General features: G+C 26.5%; 1 protein-coding gene across 2 annotated transcripts in view; it reads right to left on the bottom strand.

Moving 5' to 3' along the window:
- The window catches only part of LOC100162613 (hemicentin-1), a 20,318-nt gene extending 14,384 nt beyond the window's left edge, over window positions 1-5,934 (bottom strand). Inside the window, exons 1-3 of one of the 2 annotated variants that reach the window (XM_001943085.5) lie at window positions 5,771-5,934; window positions 4,010-4,243; window positions 2,823-3,052 (exon numbers count right to left, since the gene is read on the bottom strand). In XM_001943085.5, the coding sequence (XP_001943120.2) occupies window positions 2,823-3,052; window positions 4,010-4,241 (462 nt within the window). In that variant the 5' untranslated portion in view covers window positions 4,242-4,243; window positions 5,771-5,934. The remainder of the gene's footprint in view (window positions 1-2,822; window positions 3,053-4,009; window positions 4,244-5,770) is intronic. The other variant, XM_008181502.3, reaches the window with a different exon arrangement.
- Window positions 5,935-21,648: the final 15,714 nt, after the last annotated feature.

Raw genomic sequence — 21,648 nt, forward strand, 5'->3', positions numbered from 1 at the left:
TGGAATTTATTATTGATACCTATTATAGGTCAATTTTTTTTAATACTATAGATAAGTATACCTATAATAGGCATGTCTAATACCTAGACTGACAAACCGTCTCCGCTCAGAATCGTTTTTCTTATACAGTGATATTATATCATTGAATTCAAATTTAATACTATCCATTATACAGTGACCCACTTGTAACCTACTGTACAGCAGAGCGACATCCACTTACCCACCTTTTTTGGTATGTGAATAGACGAAAATTCAAAATAAGAACTTGAAAAAATCCTTAATTAAAATTAATATTAATTTACATTAATTAAAATTAATTCAAAATAGCAACAAAAATGTTATCAACACACCTAAATCGATAAATCTACAAAAATTCGAACATTTAAAATGTCTATAAATAGCTAAAACGGAGTTAAAATGTTACAATTATTATATCTTTTCTATAAAATGCTATTAAAAATATTTTGTAAAAATGTGTAGTATCTACAGTGTTATCTATTAGTTTTTAAATTACAACAATAAATTGAAGGGTAAAGAATTTCAAAATGGCTGTAGCTAACTTTTCTATGGTTTTTCCGATGATTTTGAAATTTACTAATTTTTTATATACTAACTAGATCTAATGTTCCACCCGAAAAAAACCCCAGAGTGTAAAATTGTAGCTTTTTTACTGCTTCGAATAAGTATCGTTATAGGTGACGGTGAAGATCCGCTCAGAATCCAGAATTATTAAAAAATAAAAAAAACACACACACATAGTTGCAAAACCATTGCATTCCTTGCTCCGCTCAGAATTTATAGCGTGGTTAATTTTGACAACTTAAAAGATTTTAGAATTTTCTATTTCAGGTTAAAATATTTTAGTGCCACACTGGAAATAAAACAATTTATTATAACGACTAACGACTAAAACTTGACCGGTAAAATAAAATACATTCACAAATCACTAATAAAAATATTATTTATGAATCTTTAAATATGATGATAGACCCTAAAAAAAATACAAAATTATTAGAGTTCAAACATAGTTCATAATATGTTATTACTATATCATATTATGATGATATCACCTGAGAAAATAAAATACCTATAAACACGTTTAAAATATGATAGGAGTTAAGACTACCTACCAAAAAATAAATGCAAGATAGAAATAACTTAGAACTGAACATCTGTGAAATGTGAATACTAATATAATTGCAGTCCTCGTATAAACAAATGACGCTTTAACTTCGAAATATTAATGTATATCACTATATCGGCATACACGATGCTACGACAAAACCATTAACCTCGATTTCCATTTGACAAGACAGATGTTAATTAAAATTTGAAGTAGGTTCCTACGTCATTATATTATGAAATATAAGAAAATTGTATTATTGTACCTAATATTTTCATACTAACTAGACATAAGTAATTACTATGCAAAAGCATGTCTATAAAATTGAAAAATATATAATATAATTATATAATAACTTTTTATAACACTAAAATTAAAAACAAAGGTTTTCAAGTTTGTAACTGCTCTGCTGTATAATAGACACTGAATGGATGAGTTAAATTTGAAATTAAATTATATAAAATCATTAAAACGAAAAACAATTGTGAGCCAAGTCGATGTTTCAGCCTAAACTACCAAGTATATTTGATATTATTGCTTTTAAAGCAGTTTATTTTAACAGTATTAATGCAGTTAGGACCTAGGTTAAATTAAATTCGGCCGAAATTAAAATTTCGGCCTCTCAAAAGTAGGTACCAATTAGATCCAATTTGCTACCAGAAACCACCCCAATTAAAAATCGACGCATTTTTCCGACAACTTTTCGTGTACACAAACACAACAAATAACACACATCATTGTAATTTAATACATTCATCGCTCCGTTCAGAAGCTGTTAAAATAAATATCAGTTGAAGCCTGAAGGTGAAACTTTTTAAGTGGTTTTACTAACTAACCAAACAGGAAATTTTCTTTTTAACATGTTTAACCCCAAAGTACAAACTAAATCCAATTTGGTACCTACCAAAAACAACACTCAATATTAAAGACTGAAGCTTTATTTTCTGCTTTTAAAAGTGTCCACTGACACAAAAAATAACCCATATCATTGTAAAACTTTATATTCTTTGATCCACTAGGGATCTAAAAAATGCAGATATTAATTAAAACTTAAAAATAGAAATTGTTTTCCACATAAAATATAAACTTATATTTTATAAATTTTTAAGTTAATGGGTTTTCCTTTCAATAACCCAGGACGACACTACCTACTACAGATAAATGAGTGTACCTATACTAAACTAATAAATTATAAGAATTTTAATTTTTTTCAATGAAAAGTTAAACAAATTCATAAATCATTTTACAAATAATTTTATATATTAAAGAATGAGAGAAAAAACACGAATAAGTGATTACATAACAAAATCATGATAATGTATTGTTCATTATCACGGTTCGGAAAATGCTGCTATAATGCAAGACTTCAGTGTTAAGTAATATTGCATAGAATAAAACAAATCATCGAGATGATTAAAATGGTGCAGTTAGAGCAACGTGAACTACTCTCGAATTATAATATTATAATGCCGACAGTGTCATCCGAAACCAATATGCAAATACTTATAGTATTAATAAATAGCACGCGTTAAAGAAAAATCCAAACGTTATTTTATGCTAAAAAATAAATAATAATATGTGCTTAAATAATATGTATATTACAAAAAGTGCGCCGTTGTACGACATGCAATTGTTTTTGGTTTGGCTTTAACATATTATTCCAAAGATTGTGTTAACGATAATAATTTTAATTAATTACTTGAGATTGTTTTCTTTGGATTAACTCGAGGGCGTCGTAAACTAAATGCGAATCTTTGGGTGGCGCATCAGTAAATACGTATATATACGAATTAGGCTTTACGACTTTTAATGCCCGTATCACTGCCGTTATACCCATTTCCGGACAATCTCCGCCTCCGCGTATCAGTACTTGATTCAGTTTGTGCATAATTACCTTCGGGTCAAATGTTTCCGTCACAGGTCCCACATCTGTTCAAACAAAACCATAACAATATTCGTCCAAGACATACAATATTATTGTATCCGTAAATTAGCAGGCGATTTGACGTTATTTAGTCATATGAAAAAAAAAATACTATAATATCATGTAAAGATAGTCATTATTATACATAATATGAAAAACAAGAATAGTTATTTGAAATTCTGTTATATCACTATATTCCGGTATCATTACTTTAAATGCGCGTAAAAGAAAAGAAACTTTTATAATGTTTACTTAACGCGCGGAAACAATATTTGGTGGCGTAAATGCATAGGAGATGTAATAACATTTTTAATTTAAAAAACAACAAACAATTTGGTGAATTACATTTCTCGTCAAAAAATTATTACTGAAATGACAAATTTTCTTTTGTAGAGTTTTATAAATTCTGAGAAATAGTATTTTACAAAAAATAAAAAAATAAAGCCACATTCGTACTTAAAATAAAAATAATACATTACATACTTTAAAAACCGTATTTTTTAAGATATTTTCAGGTAACAATAGAAAAATCGCCCCGTCATATATTTTATATGTAATTTCATATAGTAATGTCTAATGTGTAAACATCCTATTTTTCTAATAGGGTGCATTTTAAATGTATATCATAATATACTAAGGGTCGGCAATAGGCCGAAATGACGTTTTTAAAGAATAAATATCGTTCAAGATCACCTTAAAAACACTCTGCGCATTAGTTGTTCTCCAAGAGTTGACACAACATTTTAAAAAACTGGCTAATATTATATTATATTAAATAAACGATTTGCTCAAATAGCTTTAACTATGTTTTCAACACGAAAATAAAAAGATTATATTAACTAATATTTAAGATTTTTGTGGCACTAGAAAATTTTTTTTCAAATTATCCGGACCGCCATCGAATTTGATTGCCGACCCCTGTAATATACTACATAGGTAATGATATAGTATGTCGACTATACCTGGGTCGTTAAATGGTACAAAAACGAAATGCTTGATATCGGTGTTGTTCCTTGTCAGTACGTAATTCATGATGCTCTCCGCGTGCGATTTCAACTGTAAGTAGTCATTTTCCATGGAACCAGTCGTGTCGAAAACGAAAGCCAAACTGCTGTACACATCTTCCGGATACTGCACAGCAGTGCTGCATTGCACTGCCAAGCAGACGATGGTCAGGGAGACTAACCAATTCATTGCTTGAATAAACGTCAATATTAATAATGTAAAGTGTATAATAATAATAATAATAATTCTTTGCAATTAACTGATAATTTTTATTTTTTCAATATCAACATCGTATGTTCATAACTGCCTGCACGCTTCAATGTTACAATATATATATATATATATATATAAATTTATATAATAATATATATTGTGCAATAAGAAAAAATTTCGGCTGTGCAATATTAATAATAATAAAAATGTTTAATTTAAAAATATGTCTACGTTTTAATTAATCGAATAGTAAAATCGAATTTAATAGAGTAGTAACATTTACGTTGTAGTGTTGTACTTATAAGTTTTTTTATACATGGTCATAAAATTATCTCTAAACAACCATATTACCTAATGGTATTAATTATTATTAATTAACGTGAAAAAAATGTATTTTTAATTTAAATATGAATAAAAAGTCTGCATTTTCCTGAAACAAAGTCATAAACTGCATAAAAAATAACTTTCATAGTATTATGTCCAAATATTAAAAACACAAATACTCAATAATATAATATTTGTCTTGGACCTTAGCACCTATCCAAGTTTAAACAATTTTAAATATTACATTAGTTAATTTACTTTCTATGAGTACCTATACACAAGGTATTTATAAAAACTAAAAATACCTACTAATTATAACTTTTTAATGCAAATTTGACTAATATATCTAATGAATACCTACCACAACAAAACATAGATAATAATTACATAAATTAATTATATATTTAAGGGTTCTAATGATTATAATATACTTGTGTTGGAAGTTAAAGTATTCGAAAACAAAACGTTGAATAGAAGAAAATTTTTTGAAAATTGTTTAAAAAGTAAAGTTTGCCAATATATTAAATTAAAAATAATTTATTACACCAATAAAAGCTGAGTGAAAAATGTCCAAGTAAAAATTCACTCATTGAAAATTTAGGGTACCAATCTAAATCATTATTTTTTGAATGACAAAAATAGCATTTTGCGTAGGATCTATACATATATACAAATTAAATATGAACCTACTTAATGATGTTGTAATTATAGTCGTTTTATTATTATACATAATATAATAAGGTTATAACGAGTTATAATTATCTTTTATAATGTTCAATTACACATAATTTGGGTACACTAAACTAATATCACATTGTGTTATAAATTATAAAACTACTTACACAAATTATTTTATTTAGTCAACATCTACTAATTTATAATTACCTATTGTAATATAATTCATTGAAATGTCCATGATATAGTTGAAAATAAATTTTATGCTAGGTAGTATTCATATATTATGAAATGCTAACAGTACAAAATATTATTTTTAAAATTAATAACTCAAAGTATTATAATTATTTATAACATAATTCACCATTAATTATAGCTATAATATTTTATTACTATTTATTCATAAAATAGTATTAATTGCATACAAATGATGTAAAGGTAAGAGGAAGACCAACATACTATTTGTATATACTTAAGTTATATTTGATATAACACTGGTTACTTACCTGTTTGTATAAAAATAATATTTAGAATGACTTGAACACGACGAGTGTTGATCAACGATTGAAGAATTATTGAATGACAGGTAGGTTTAATATCGTTCTTCTTCGCGTGCTCTTAATCAAGTGTTATACTACATAGTTAGTCGATAACAAGCTACAGAATGACACTGTAAAATTGTATCATTAATTAAGGTCAGTAAGTCCGCACGATATGTATATAAATATTTTTTTTTTTTTTTTTGGTTTCAGATCAAAGGTCGTGTTTTGTTATAGAGTAGTAGGTAGTAGGTAGGTAATATAAATTACCTTCATATACATAAACATGTACATAGCCACATTACATAATATACTTACTCAGCATAAACGTTTATATTTCTGTGGTGAGAGTTATACGACAGTGCGTATTACAGAGCATTATAATAATATATTGACACATTTCTGAATCTCAAGTTGTGATCTATTTGGAGACGCGTTTTCGTGATGCATTGATGCTCACGTCATATTATGAACACTATTCGAAAAGTACGAAACGTGATTATGTAATGACATAATGCGTTGACACAGTATAGGTAGGTACAACGTAAATCGTTATTATGATCAACTCTGAGTATTGTTTCAAGTAGTCAAATTAAAATATGAAACCTGTGTATTATTTACCTATGCTGTATATTTGCGTAATATACATTATCCACAATGTTTAACAATATTTAATGTATATATAAAATATACCCATTACCACTATGTGGGCCTACTTTTTAATTATAAAGTCGATAATATAATATGTAATTAAGTAATTAAGCACACTAATTTTATTCCATACATAAAGGTAAAGAAAATATAAAAGTAAAAAATGATGTATGTATATTTTAAGTTAAATACCTAAGTAGTATTAATAATTCATATCTATTGAAAAAAAAAATAAACAAAAAATATGCTAAAACTTAAGTTTAAATAGCCCGTGGGTTCAGCACTCTAAGTAATTTTCATAAAAATCGAGTCCCTATAGATATTCATAAACAAAAAATGTGAGATTATAGTAAAGAATAATATAGTTAAGAAAAAAATAATTAAATTTGTAAATAAATTATAAAACAATATTTTACCCCGATGTTAACGCAATTAAAGCTCGGGTAAACAAAATATCAAAAAAAAAAAAAGAAATGAATAATTAAATTATTACCTAGATATTACGTTCTTTGAACTGTTACGTTTAACCGATTATTTGTGTTTATACATTGTATCCAATTTCAAACTTTTAATATAGTTGAGAAGAAAATAAATTCTCAAATTTTGTTGATAGTTCGATCATACTTAAATAGAGAGGGTTTGGCAGAGCCAATAACGACAAATGGTATGTGTGAAATTATGTGCAGGCTACACGTTTTAAATGTACAATAGTAATAACAGAAATAGTATTATATTTTTTTAGTTTTAAACTTTTTTTCGCATCATACCTAATTCTTGAGTGCCATCAAACAATACTTATAGAAAATTAGAAATACAATATTTTCATAATAAATTATTGTTTGTGAAATCACGTATAAAGACGCTCCCTAATATGCACTTCACGTGGGGTAAATATATTTTCACAAAATTCCCCTCATATAAATAGCTTACCCAGGAAAAAGAAAACCTTCCGGGATCACTGGCCCCCCATCTTCATGAACCCCGATCTATCTCCCCCGCCATTGGCGCCATCATATGTGTCATTGCCGCCAATCTACACTGAATCGAATTTAATAGACGTTTGTCTTAACCGTAATAATTGTATATCTTAACTGGTCATCCATTTTTATGGAATCTAATTTTTTTATGCAAATAAATAATACTATATGTAAATCTACTCTAATGATGGCTACTGTTTCCGAGGGAAACGTCAAGTAAAAATAAATCACGTTAAGCTTATAATGTATACTCTATTATACAGAATAGATTTAATTCGTGTATTTAAAATCATTACAAGCAATCATATTATTAGGCATTATGCTACAGTCCTTATAATATATTATATTTTTTCTTTATCGTGACATTAGAGCAAAGCCAATTTTTTGTATTATAATTAAATATTTAGATCTTTGCGATTAGATAATATCAATATAATATAATATAATATGGGTAATTGGTAGTTTGAAGTGTTTAAAACAGGGACTAGAACCTTTTAAATTTATGGGTTTCAGTTCCAGTACTGGTTCTCCAAAAATAAATCAACCGGTTCCGGTTTCGTTTCTGTTTTTAATATTTTAAAGATACCGGTTCCAGAACCGGTTTTTAGGTTTGGTTCCAGGCCCTGGTTTAAAACTCTAGGTACACAATACCATTCAGTTTAATTTTAAATTATAAATTGACGTACTTTCCCTACCTACCTACTTATCTAGTTTTATTTATGCGTACGATTGAAATGTAAGTAATATACTAATATGGTAAATAGGTGCATATATTACTCAATTTTAATAATCGTTATTTAAAGTAGGTACCCATGTTAAATATAGGTGCACTGTAGGAGTTCCCAATTTCATTTTGAATAATTATTGTTTTATTAAAATGAACACCAAACATTCACTGTAAAAAAAACATTCATCGTTCCGCTCAGAATCTAAAATTATATACCTACATATATACGGTATATATAGGTACATAATTTGAACCTATGGTATATAATATACCACATATACATATTATATTATACGATAATATATTTCGGGTATATATATATATATATATATAAAGTGCTTAGGTATAACCTAAAGTTAAATAGTTACAAATATGTATACTGGGTCACAGTAATAATCGTATTGCTATTGTTTATATTATTTAAATTTAAATTCATGTCATTATTAAAATTAAAAAAATTCGATGCTAAAATTTAAAGATTAAAAATACATAATTTTAGTGACACAAAGACAGGAAACGCGTATCACGCATGACAATAAGACTTGTTGCGTAGAGCTGACAGTAGTAGTGGTAGACACATCGACGGACATTATCGCGGTGAGGTATTGGGTTTTAATAAAAATTACCACGCAAATTTAATTGCTGATGAGTAATATAGCATGATACTCTGCTGTGTATAAAGGTCATTTAAATTATTTCAAAATAAAACGATCTCGACAAATCTAACTCTGGATTGAGAATGTTCAAAATATTTACATATAATATTATATTATAATCTCTTCACGGTGTCATGCATATTTCATCAGTTAATTTGTTTATATATATAAAATAAATATATATAGGTACGCGACTTCACGAGTCATTGAAAAAACATGTACGTGATCGCCGTATATATTTTTTCATTATATTAAGGTAACATGGAAATAAAATGAAATAATTTGTTTTAAATTTATTTCATACCAATATTTTTTTTACATGAATTGCCAAAAGTCAAAAGTATAAAACCGTTGAGCCTTGAGCGAATATTGTCTTTTTAAAATTACATTTTTTAAGCAACTCAATTTCATCTGGCTAGAACAAACAACATATTACAGTTATATATAACCGCAATATGATAGTTTCGTAGATTGATGGAAATTGTTAAATATAAATATAATCTAGTTAAAAAAATTTTTTTGTATATTAGTTGTTCGAGTGCTTTAAAATGTATTTAATCGATATTCGTTATACCAATTCTGGGTTCTCGGAAATTGGGAAAAATTAAAAAAATTTTTATTCATATAAATTTTGCTAACAGTTAGCCATAGCTGTGGTTTCTAAATAACTATTTTAAAATTATATTTATCAAAACCAAATATTATATTAATTTATCCAGCAGAAGATAGGTAAGTATACTTACTTATTTATTTTCATTTGTGTGATTTTTATATTAAGTTTCACACTTCAATTTTAAACCTGTCTTCAATCTTCTAATAAAAAAAATACATACACATACTTCTGTTTTCTAGTTGTAATTTACTTTACGATTTATATTTTTATTATTCTCATTTCGTTGCGTGATATTTGTTTAATAAGCTATTAAATTATGATGACTATTATTTTGTATAGGCTAAAAGGGAGAGTACCTATACTTATTACATTACTTATTAGTTATTACACTACTTATTACTAGTATAACTATTACAAAATGACTCAAACAATTCTTATTACAATTTTTATTGGTACCTGTGTACTTACATTTAATTTTAAATGTTATAATTTTAATTACCTACACATTCAAATGTTTGTTACAAGTTTCTCCATAATAGGTATATAATCTGCGTTAGTAAAAACCAATGTTTGAGTGTCTGTGTACATAATAAATCTGAAATTCGGTAGGTAAATATGTGGATCTATAGATCATAGTCACTCACCCTATAGGAAGAGAAATTTTAAAATTTTGCATTATAGATACAGGCGCATATCACGAAAAACGAATATTTTTTGGTTTTTAATTTTTATAGGGTTGCCATTGATTACAGAAAAAAAAGTTATTATAGTTGTACATAAGTATATTATTTTGAAACCCGTATTTTATACTTGGTTAAAGCCATCCAAATTACCGTGTTAATAATATGTGTAGTTTACATTTAACAGAGCTTAAAACAGGGACATCCACTGCAATTATTTTATTTTTCACTTGAGAAACGCTGTGCAGGATCAATGCACATTGCACATAAAATATACCTAATTAATAAATATATCTACTACATAAAATCAAAGGCCTAAAATAGATGACCCGCAAGCAAATCTCGTTTTCGACCGATTTTCATAAAAGGTTTGTCAATAGATTCTATAGAATAGAAAATAATGAAAAATGTCATTATGATTGAATATAATTTTAGACACGTCATTTATATCTGGTTCTGGTCAAACATCCCAAATGACGCAGTTTACATCTAATGGAAGCATAGAACTACGGGTATTGAATTTGCCGCTATAACTACGACGTGCAGGATCAATCAATTATTAATAAAATAATAGACAAGTAACAACATATCAAAACTATTTAAATTTACGTATCTTATACCTATGTATAATATGTAATTATAAACCTATATGTTATGACGTTGATGTTTGAACATATTCAAACTGAATAGGTAGATAAATATAATATTATTATATAAATAAATATTATAGGTATTATTATTTATTACATACCTAATGTATAATACCTATGTAATTTACATTGATCTAATATATTGTAGTATGCCTTTCTACAAGATAACTATAATATATTACCTTTAAAGTTATGCACAGGATTACTATTATCATTCAATAAAATATTATACTAACATGTTTAAGAAAATAACAACCAGATATTGGCGACATTATTATTCATTTGTAAGTACCCGAATTTATTAAAATTAAAATGAATAGGTCTTAAAATATTTTATAAGTATTTCTTTTTGATATAAATTGCACATATTTACATTATTTAATATTTTTTGGTGGCAAACGTCTTCCGAGTATGAACACTGGCCGGTGTCACTAGTTCCCGGATGAGTGACCCCCGGGTTTTTCCTTGCCACACATACACACACGTGTTCTAATCTAACCGTACCACCCCCCTCTACAAACAGCTAATTGCCATAGTTGAAAGATTAAAGATCAATAAAAAAAAATGTGTTTATTATTAATGAATTTCGTCAGTTATTGATTTTGTTATGAATAATAAAAAGTTCTAATGCTATAATATCAATTTTTCATAAGTGCCTTTTTAAATTTTTTTTTATGTATAACGTCTTTATTAGTTATAATGCCATTGTTGTTTTACCTCAATGTAAAAAAAAGTTTATTTTGTGTAAAATATTATTATACCAATACAGTTTTAATCTATGCAAAACTGAATGTACGCATAATAATAATCTAAAATAAATATGTTAAGCTTTTAGTCCAAAAAAATCCTTTTTATTGTGAGTACAATAGTACATATTTATTTTTATTATAGGTAGATACTTTAGTTGGAACTTTTAGGTAAGTTCTGAATACAATTTGTATTACGATCTGAATAATAATCAAACTCATACTGTGATAAATAGCTTAATAATAGCGTTTCTATATAGGTACATATTGTTATGGGGATTAAACAAAATTTTTAAAAAATGTCATAATGAATGAAAATGAATTACATTAAAAAAAAAAAAGATAAAAACATTTATGAGATGCAACAAGACTTCATTGAAGTTGATTATTTCTATATAGTACATTAGTCCTACCTAGCTGCTTAAAAATAATTAGTTTACCTTTAACATAATATATGACCATATTATATACTCTATTAACATTTTCACAGATCATTATAAATGATATTATTATAATGTTGCTGTATTTGTTGTATTTTTTACTTTAGTGAACATTCCCATTATAATATACGACATTATGTGATTTCGTCCATTTACACTTTTAAGGTACAATGAGCTTAGAGTTTCTAAGAAGATTAAAAACCTCTATTTGTCGAATATTTTTTTTTACTTTCAAATGTTATATCTAACTTATAATAGTAAGTTATTGATTTGGTGCCTTTTATTAATTTACAAATCAAGACTTTAAGAGGTTTATATTTCAAAACGATATGCAAACTTATAAAAGGGTGGAACTTGTGGTATATTGAATGTCTTGAATATTTTAGATGGATTTTTTAGATAGACCTAACAGGCGGGTTATTTACATACGTATATTTAATGCGTTTATTTATTTCACTGGTTATAGACACGCTTCACTAATATTTGTTAGAAAAACATCTAACATAATGGAGTACATAGATAGGTAGCCTTTTTTCACAAACCCTTTTTAGGTGTATAGAAACTTTTTAGACTACCAATTTTCTCACAGTATTCTTCAAACTTTTGAGTAAGAAGGAGAACTACCAACACCTAGCACCGTTGAAAATGTTTGTCAAAATTATATTACTGACAGGTACCTATTATTGTACGGTGCAGATTTGAAGAAATGTCATAGCCAAGATGATGCAGTTTAAACTTTCAACCAAGATTTATATACATTATACTTAGTTATTTAGGATAGGTAGTGTTTTGAATTCAATTATTTGATATTGCTTTCGAAATATGTACCTAATATTTTTCCAAGGTTATTATACTGATGTGCTTGAAAAAGTTAACAAAGTTACACTAAAGTGTTAATTGGGTTAAACCCCAATCAAAATTAGAACATGACATCCGTTATCCGTTGACGTTTGGTATAAGCTCACAATACTGGTACAATATTAAACGTTTTTGACATCCATCCCCCGGTGGCCCAATGTATCACAACTTTAATCTTTACGATGAAAATGTATATATTTAAATGTTTAGAGCTTGTAGCATATCCTGTTAAGCTCGTAATTACCATTGAAAGATCTTAACCTGACAGTATTTTATTATATTTTATATATTTAAATTTGTGTTTAGGTAAAGGATTGATTTACCATACACGGAGTCCAGAGATATATGAGCCGATGTGATATTTTACTCAACTGTTGACTTTTTCATGATTTTTAACATTTTGTTGTAGTTATGCAGATATTTAACTGTGTAATAATAAAGTAAGTATTAGAATTTTCATGAACTTTTTAACACCTATAACTTTATTATTAATTCAATATTTTATTTATCCATAGAAAACTCATCGTACGTATATTTGCCAGTAAATCCGGTCTTCATTGATGTAATTATCTATTGACAAAGTCCGTGTATTTATATTAAACATATGCAAACATCTACCTCCAAATTTATAAGCTATATACTATGTAGGATTTTGAAAAGGTTTTTAATATATGGCACAATAAAGTCATTATTACATTATTGCAGTACTGAACACAATACATATAATGTCAGCTTCAGGTATGTTCATAATTGGAAAATTAGTAGCTCTAATTCGAAATAAAATTCAGTTTTTTAAATGTAATATAATATATTAATATGACTAATAACCTCCCATTTACCTTTACTTTATCTAAAAAAAAAAAATTCAAAAAATGCTCAAAATCTTATTTTGATTTTGTAAATCATTGTCAGTTTTATTGGCCCATGATTTTTATAACATAATTATAGCTATAATTTAAAAATGTATGAAATATTACACATTAATTGGGTTACGCAAATATCATAGACCTATACAATTGACTTGTGCAGTTGTGCATAGTAACTCATAGTGGATATATCGCACAATATTATAAAACAAATAAAAAATATTACATACAATTTCAACGAGTACCTATATATAGTGTGTTCATTATTACCTATTGGATTAGCATTAGTTATTTAAATGTGAAAAACTGAAAAACATAATTTTTAAATAAAATTGTTTTAAAAAAAATATAATTTGATTTTATTCATTTAAAATTGTTTTTTCACCTTATTATAAATAAATAACTACAAAATTGCAATTTTTAAACTTTTAAAAAATCAAAAAAAAAATTGTTAGCGTTTTTTTTTAAACCATGGTAAAAAGTCAGCCATTAGTCATATATTATATTAAAAAAACTGCACTAGAATATCTGCATTATATTTAGAATTAGAGCTACTGACATAGGTTCTGACTCAACATATAGATAGCGAGGTATCCTACTGTATAAAAGTAATATTAATAACTACATTTAATTTCAAAACAATTTTAAAATCTGTCTTACAACATATTTATGCAATATTTTCATAAAATATTATTGATTTATATTTTTGATTGTTTTTTACTTTTATGTACGATTTTATTCACAATTATTAGTTTCAATTTTCAAATATAATAAATTAGAATACCTACTATAAAAGAATTCTAGTATTGTTAATAATAGTTTCATACAACCCAACCCTCGATGTTTCTAACAATCAATAATTCAAGTATGCAGAAGTAGGTACAAAATAAAACGAAGTAGCTTAGATGCGATTTAGCATGTCCCGATATAATATAATATTTAAATTCAAATTTTCTAACGTCTCACAAGTCACAATCATAAATCACAAACGTCACTAACGCTTTTTCATTGCACCAAACAATGTAATAATATTTTTAAAAAAAAAGGCGGGTAAGTGGATATCACTCTACTGTACAGTATGTTACAAGTGGGTCACTGTATAATGGATAGTATTAAATTTTAATTCAATGATATAATATCACTGTATGAGAAAAACGATTCTGAGCGGAGACGGTATGTCAGTCTAGGTATAAGGTATCTTATGTACTTATCTATGGTATTAAAAAAAAAATTGACCAATAATAGGTATCTATAATTAATTCCAAATTAATCATATCACAATATCCATTAGGTAGGTACTTATAACGCGTTATACATCAACAACGAATCGTGGTACTATTATATATCATAGATATATAATAGTATACTTTAGAAGTTTCAATAATATACAATCACAAATCGTGTTTTACATTTTTAATCCTTAGATATAAATGTTGAACATTTTATACATTTTTAACTACAAAATAATTATTAAATTTTAAATTTGATAAATGTTGTCAAAATTTCAACTTCAAATACTTATAAAAAAAATGTGTGCCTATGTATTTTTAATATTTTACAATTGCTATTGTAACAATATATTAGGAGTCTTGTATTAAATTTTTACACTTTTTGGCCGAAAAGATAAAACTTTATTAATATTTATAGAAAAAAAAACTAAAAAAATTGAAAACTGACCATGTCCGTAAACAGCTCAATAAGTGTCAAATTATTTTCAAAATTTCGTCGTATATAGAAAATACTAATATACTAACATTCAGTGAAATTTTCAAGTATCTACAGTCATTCGTTTTTTAATTACAACAAAATAAGAAAATCGTTACATGAGAAATCCAGTGAATATCAAATGTTGTAAAAATATGAATTTCAAACGATCATAAAAATTTAATTTGACTTTCTTATAGATATTTTTTATTTGATAAAGGTAGATAATCTTATAAGGAATCTTGTATTACATTTTAAAATCTTTGATTTAAAAAGAATATTTTTTACGAATTCTCAACTCAAAATAATTTGCTAATTTTCGTGATTTTTCCATATTTTGTCAATTTTTGAGCTTTAAATGCTTATAAAAAAAAACTGTGACTAAGGATTTTTAATATTTTTCATCTGCTTTTGAAACAATATACTAGGAGCCTTTTATTAAAATTTCAAGCTTTTTTAATCAACAAATAAAATTTTATTGATATTTTTAGAAAAAAAACTAAAAAAAAATGAAAACTGACAATGTCCGTAAAGAGCTCAAAATAAGTCAAAATATTTTGAAAATATTATGGTGTATAGAAAATGCTAATATAAACATTCAGACAAAATTTCATGTATCTACGGTCATTTTTTTTAAAGTTACACAAAAACCAAATTCAATTTTGTGAAAAATCGATTTTGCGTAAAAATTCCCGTTTTTCCTTAATTTTTCTTTTGTTTTTCCCGGCGCTTTTGAAAATGACTGGGCCTCCTCAATGCACCAATGATATTCACTTTCCAATCGAACAAGATACTGAAGTTGAAAATCGAAGCATTATTTCGACTACTTATCGTGTACACAGACACAAAAAAAAAAATTAAAAAAAAAAAAAAAAACACACATTATTGTAAAATCAATACATTCATCGTTCCACTCAGAATCTAAAATAGTATTAAAATACAATAAAATAAAAGTACCTATTATTTATGAATTTTATGAAAAATAATTAATTTCAGTATCGATATTATATGTCTATATTAAATTCAGCCACTCTATTGAGTATAGTACTATATACCTATTATAAATATAATGTGTCAATAAATATTCAAATAACTACCTACCTATATTATGTATTAAAAAGTTTACATGTATTTATTATATATTATATTAAAATAATTTATTACTCACCAATACTTTTAATAACAACAGTAGACTATTATTACATCATCCAACATACAAACAAATTAATAAACTTTCGATAAAACACCAAATTAATTTTACACATATAATAAATTGTGAAATGGCAAACCTATACCTCCATGAAAAAATAAAAAATATCATAAAATATATTCCTAGCCAATTATAACAAACAAGATTCAGCTATACAAACACGTAGGTATAAACATTTTATGAAACAGTCGAAGAACTCTCTAATAATAATGACATATCCACAAACGACATGTCGAAAATCTAAAATGGGACTGGAATATCACTTATATTACACCTAATTCTTATTTAACACGAAGAGTTAATGATAACTGCAGCATTTATAGGCATGTACACCGCCGAAATGTTTGTTATATACTCTGCAATAATATATTATAATATTCAAATTGAAAAATAAACAACAACTTTACAATTTAGTCACTTTCATAGATTTATTAAGTTTCGTTAATAGTAAATTAATAATGAAAACAAAAGTAGCTTAAATTTAAAAATAATAACATAAGCGAATAACAACTTTGAAAATGATATCACTTTTGCTTGCAGGATGAAGGAAACGAGAATTGGACAAACAGGTGAGAGAAACGCCAAATAATGAACAAAGGGAGATAAACATAAACTTACAACACTGCACTTATGAAGACATTCTAAGGTATATTAATAATATGATTAAAATAAAATGGCACAATAATGGAGAAGAAACCAAACTAATAGAAACAAAAGGGACAACCGAAAGTTGAAAAAAAAAACAAAAACTTTAAGCGGAAAAGAATAGGTAATCCTAACACGTTTAATAATAGAGGATTCACACACACACACACACACACACACACACACACACACACACACACACGGTGCGCACCTTATAAGCAAAGAAGATTAAACCAATTCTCAGTCTGCGAAGTCTAACTATAGTCTATAACAGTTAAACGCCTTATCGTTGAATGCAGACAAACGGAAGCTGACATGGTCAAATACAATATCCCTGGGACCGGAGTTCCTCCACCAATCCCCAGCACAAAACGGGACAGCCAGCAAACGAGTGCTAATAAATGTATAAAATAAATTAATTTATAGTTAATCTATTGTGACAAAAATTATAACCTGTTAACAATACCTTAACCAATTATCTAGAAAGAATCCTTTATTACTAGAAAGAAAAAATAGTGTCATCCAACGGCCAATAGCTACAGAGGTTTATCTATAAATATAAATGAATGTTTCTTTGTTTGTCCTTTCATAAACTACTGGACCGTTTTCAATAAAAGTTGTATCAATATTTAAAAGATTCCTTGAGAAGGGTGTTTATAGCTTATTTCGTGTACAATTTATAGGTTGCTATAGTGTAGTACATACATGAATTCAGTCTTAGCTCACAAAAATCAAATAACTTATTGTTTATTTAAATGATGCCATTGATTATAGATTATAATAATCCTAATATAATTAGTATAAAATAAATGAACTAAAAAAATGCTTACAAATGTATTTAAAAACATAACTTAAAATAAAATACTTATGAACACAATTACAATGATCACTTGTATGATTCGCTATGATGATTTGCTTTCTTAATTCTGCCAATTCTGGCCATATTTTTTATGCAAATACATAAAAACGAATGCCAATTAAAATATTAAATTATAATATTATATAAATACATAATATTATGTTGCAGGCTTGAGCCCTAATTGTGATTATACCCCACGGTTGTATTGTTATTATTATATGCAATTATACCTATTATGATTTGTTTTAAATATTATATTTTCCTTATATGACGTATTTTGTCCTATATTATATACCAAATAAAAATGTTTAGTCATCGTTGTCTGTATTTGTGTATGTACATTTTAATATTATTTAGGTTTAGTTTTAGTGGCTGGCCTATCTGCGCACCGATATTATTTGTAAGTAACTGTACCTACCAATTTTTATTTTTATCTCTTTTTAAACAATGCTGGTCCAGAAGGGAGGTAGATTATTTTTATATTATTGTTATTTCATTGAGCCAAGGGAGCCAAGGTAGCCTACCTATCTAATATTTATATTTTATATTTATGTGTTACTGTGAATTCTATATTATATTTTGTATACCTTTTACCAATAATACAGTAACGAGTTACCATTTATATATTTATGGTTACCATTTTTTATAGTTTTCAGTATACACATACACACACACATAATATATATATAAATAATATAAGTACACATATTTACACACATATCCGAATACTACAGCACTCACTGGTCTAGCTCGACAAACCCGTCCACTTCCTTTGAGTATCGCCATACACATATATACACAGAAACTAAATTGATCGGTCAGTGAGTAGTGGTGCGACGCAAAGTATTTGGATGACCGTAGGCCTATTATTATACGTCCCCGGCCCGCACAATTGATATTATGTAATAATAAAATATACTGCCGTGTTCAAAATAAGTGCGTTGAAAAAATTCTCGAAAACATCAAACAACATTTTCCTTTATATGCATTCTATATAATAAATACTTTGTTAAACATGCGAACTTGCATGTGATGATATTTTTTTTGGAAATACAAAAGCTAATTTTGCAATATTATGCGTGAGATGAACAATTATATAGTAGACCTTTCTTTTGACCTGTCTCCTCTGTAGATATTTTCACGAAATTGTTCATAATATAAAACACATCTCTTGTATTATTATGAAACAATGAAATACGCAGTATAGCAGATAGGAGACAAAAAATCACGTCTAGATTATACCATTTTGAGAGGAAAATTTTAAATTTTTTATTACCTTAATGTCTTTTTTTTTTTACAAATTTTCGCATCTTCCACAAATCGTCTTTATTTTACATAATATAATATTATATAACAATATTATAAAACATCTAAATTGGTTATTACATTTTTTTTCCACTACATAGTATCCCTAGTGGAAATTGAGTCTCGATTATTTCAAACTTTTTAATCATTATCAGTAGGTATTTAATTTATAAAAGTAAACTCTTAAGTCATAAATCATAAAAGTATAATACATATTGCATACTTACTAACAACACGCCAATAATATTATTACGTAGGCGGCCGTTCCTGCGCAGTGATGCTTATCAAAGAAAATATTAGTTGTTATATTATGTCTCATAATATATATTATGTACTATACAGTTACTACTATACTTAATATCTTGACAAGATATTAATATACCTATGAAAAAAACTTTTCAATAGTTTTTATTTTTTTAGAACTCATTATTGTGGAATATATCTTATACTGGTAAATAAGTCAATACTCGAACATTTGAAAAACACTGTAGGTATTTAGAACTTCAAATACCTGTTGCTTGCAGGTAGTCATAAAAGCATCGTTCGTCAAGAATATCAGATATCTATACAGATTTACTGTTATCAGCTTCACTGATGTGTGATATAATTTATTAATTATAGGTACTGGCTTATGGTACTTGTTCTCTAAAAATTAGTTTAATGATAGATAATATTATTATGTATGTTAAATTGTTTGGATGAGCTTATATCATATTTTTTTGTGTAAGATTAAATCACTTATAAGATTATTGTTGATACTTCGACTATTCAAAGATTACAACTAATGAGAACGAAAAATAAGTCATCGAATAGCAAAAAGTTTAGTCCCCATTTTCGTGAACGAATATAATAAAATCCGAATTTTTAAAAGTTTCCAAATACCTAATAAACTATATTGATCAATGAATAATCATATAATATGTCGTTCTAAATAAATATAATTTAATATCATTGCTATAATTTATTATCTTAATTACAGGTTAGTGGTTACTCTATTTCGTACTAGACAGTAGACAGTTGCCATCTATTTCATCAAAAATTTAACTTCGATTGTCTATCATAAAAATTGTGCTCACCTATATATTTTTGAGATTTTTGAATTTCAGTAAAAAATACTTATGGTGAACCAGATATTAAATTTTCAAGCCTTATCTTTAAAAATTTAAATTTTCGTGATTTTATGGAATTTTGTCTTCAACATTTGAACTTCAAATCGTGCTTATGTATTTTTAATATATCTAAAAGAAAAACTTTTGTCGGATCTTGTAAATTATTTTCAAGCTTTTTAACCGAGCATAAAAACGTTTATCAAGTTATATTTTAAATAAAAAATATTCAAAAACTTAATAAATGGCTAAAAATAGCTAAAATTAGACTTAACCTTTTGACAAGTTAACTGAGTATATTTATTTATTTATTCGTATGACTCTATAATGAGTGGCAGCACTAAAATATTTTCTTATTAGATACATATAACAGCTGGTTAAATTAAATTATAATTATTATTATTATTATAAATTTATAACTAATATAAATAAACATTTTGAGGTACAAAGTATATGAAATAAGTATATTAAATGAGAATAAATAAGTAATAACAGTGTGAAATGTTTAAATTTTCTACGATTAATAATTTTTGAAACATAAAAAAAAACTAATATCGTCTGAAAAGAAATCGTTATTTTACGCGTGAATAATGTGCAAGCTCGTCGAAATTTCAACTTCAATCGCTCATAATAATATAATAAACCATTGTAGATTCACGCTCAACTTGTATTTTTAATTCCAGTATTCAAATTTTAAGAAGAACTTTCTATTATTTATTTTCAAGCTTTTATGTGTAAAAGACTTATAGTGGAAAAATTGCTTCGATTTTCAACTCTGGGGAAGTGGGATGGTGTGTAGATAGCAAATTGACCCTAGTTGGTATACCTTTTATAGGTAAAAATTGAAAATTCCCAATATTTTTCAAAATACATTTTACACATCCATTACAGTAACCGACACGTAGATTACATCAGAGCGGTACCTAATTGCCACCTTTTTTAAATTATTTATTTGTAGAAGTAAATTGAAAATGTTAAGTATCTTTAAATAGCTCAATATTGGTACCAAAATATTAAAAAAATTAAAAATTATACCATTTACAGAAAATGGTAAAATTTTACATAATATAGGTACAGTTATTCGTTTTAGAATTACAATAAAATAAAAAAATCGATTTCATTTTATTAAGATAGTATTGGAAACTTTTTACT

The sequence above is a fragment of the Acyrthosiphon pisum genome, chromosome X (genome assembly GCF_005508785.2).
Source record: "Acyrthosiphon pisum isolate AL4f chromosome X, pea_aphid_22Mar2018_4r6ur, whole genome shotgun sequence".
NCBI lineage: Eukaryota > Metazoa > Arthropoda > Insecta > Hemiptera > Aphididae > Acyrthosiphon > Acyrthosiphon pisum.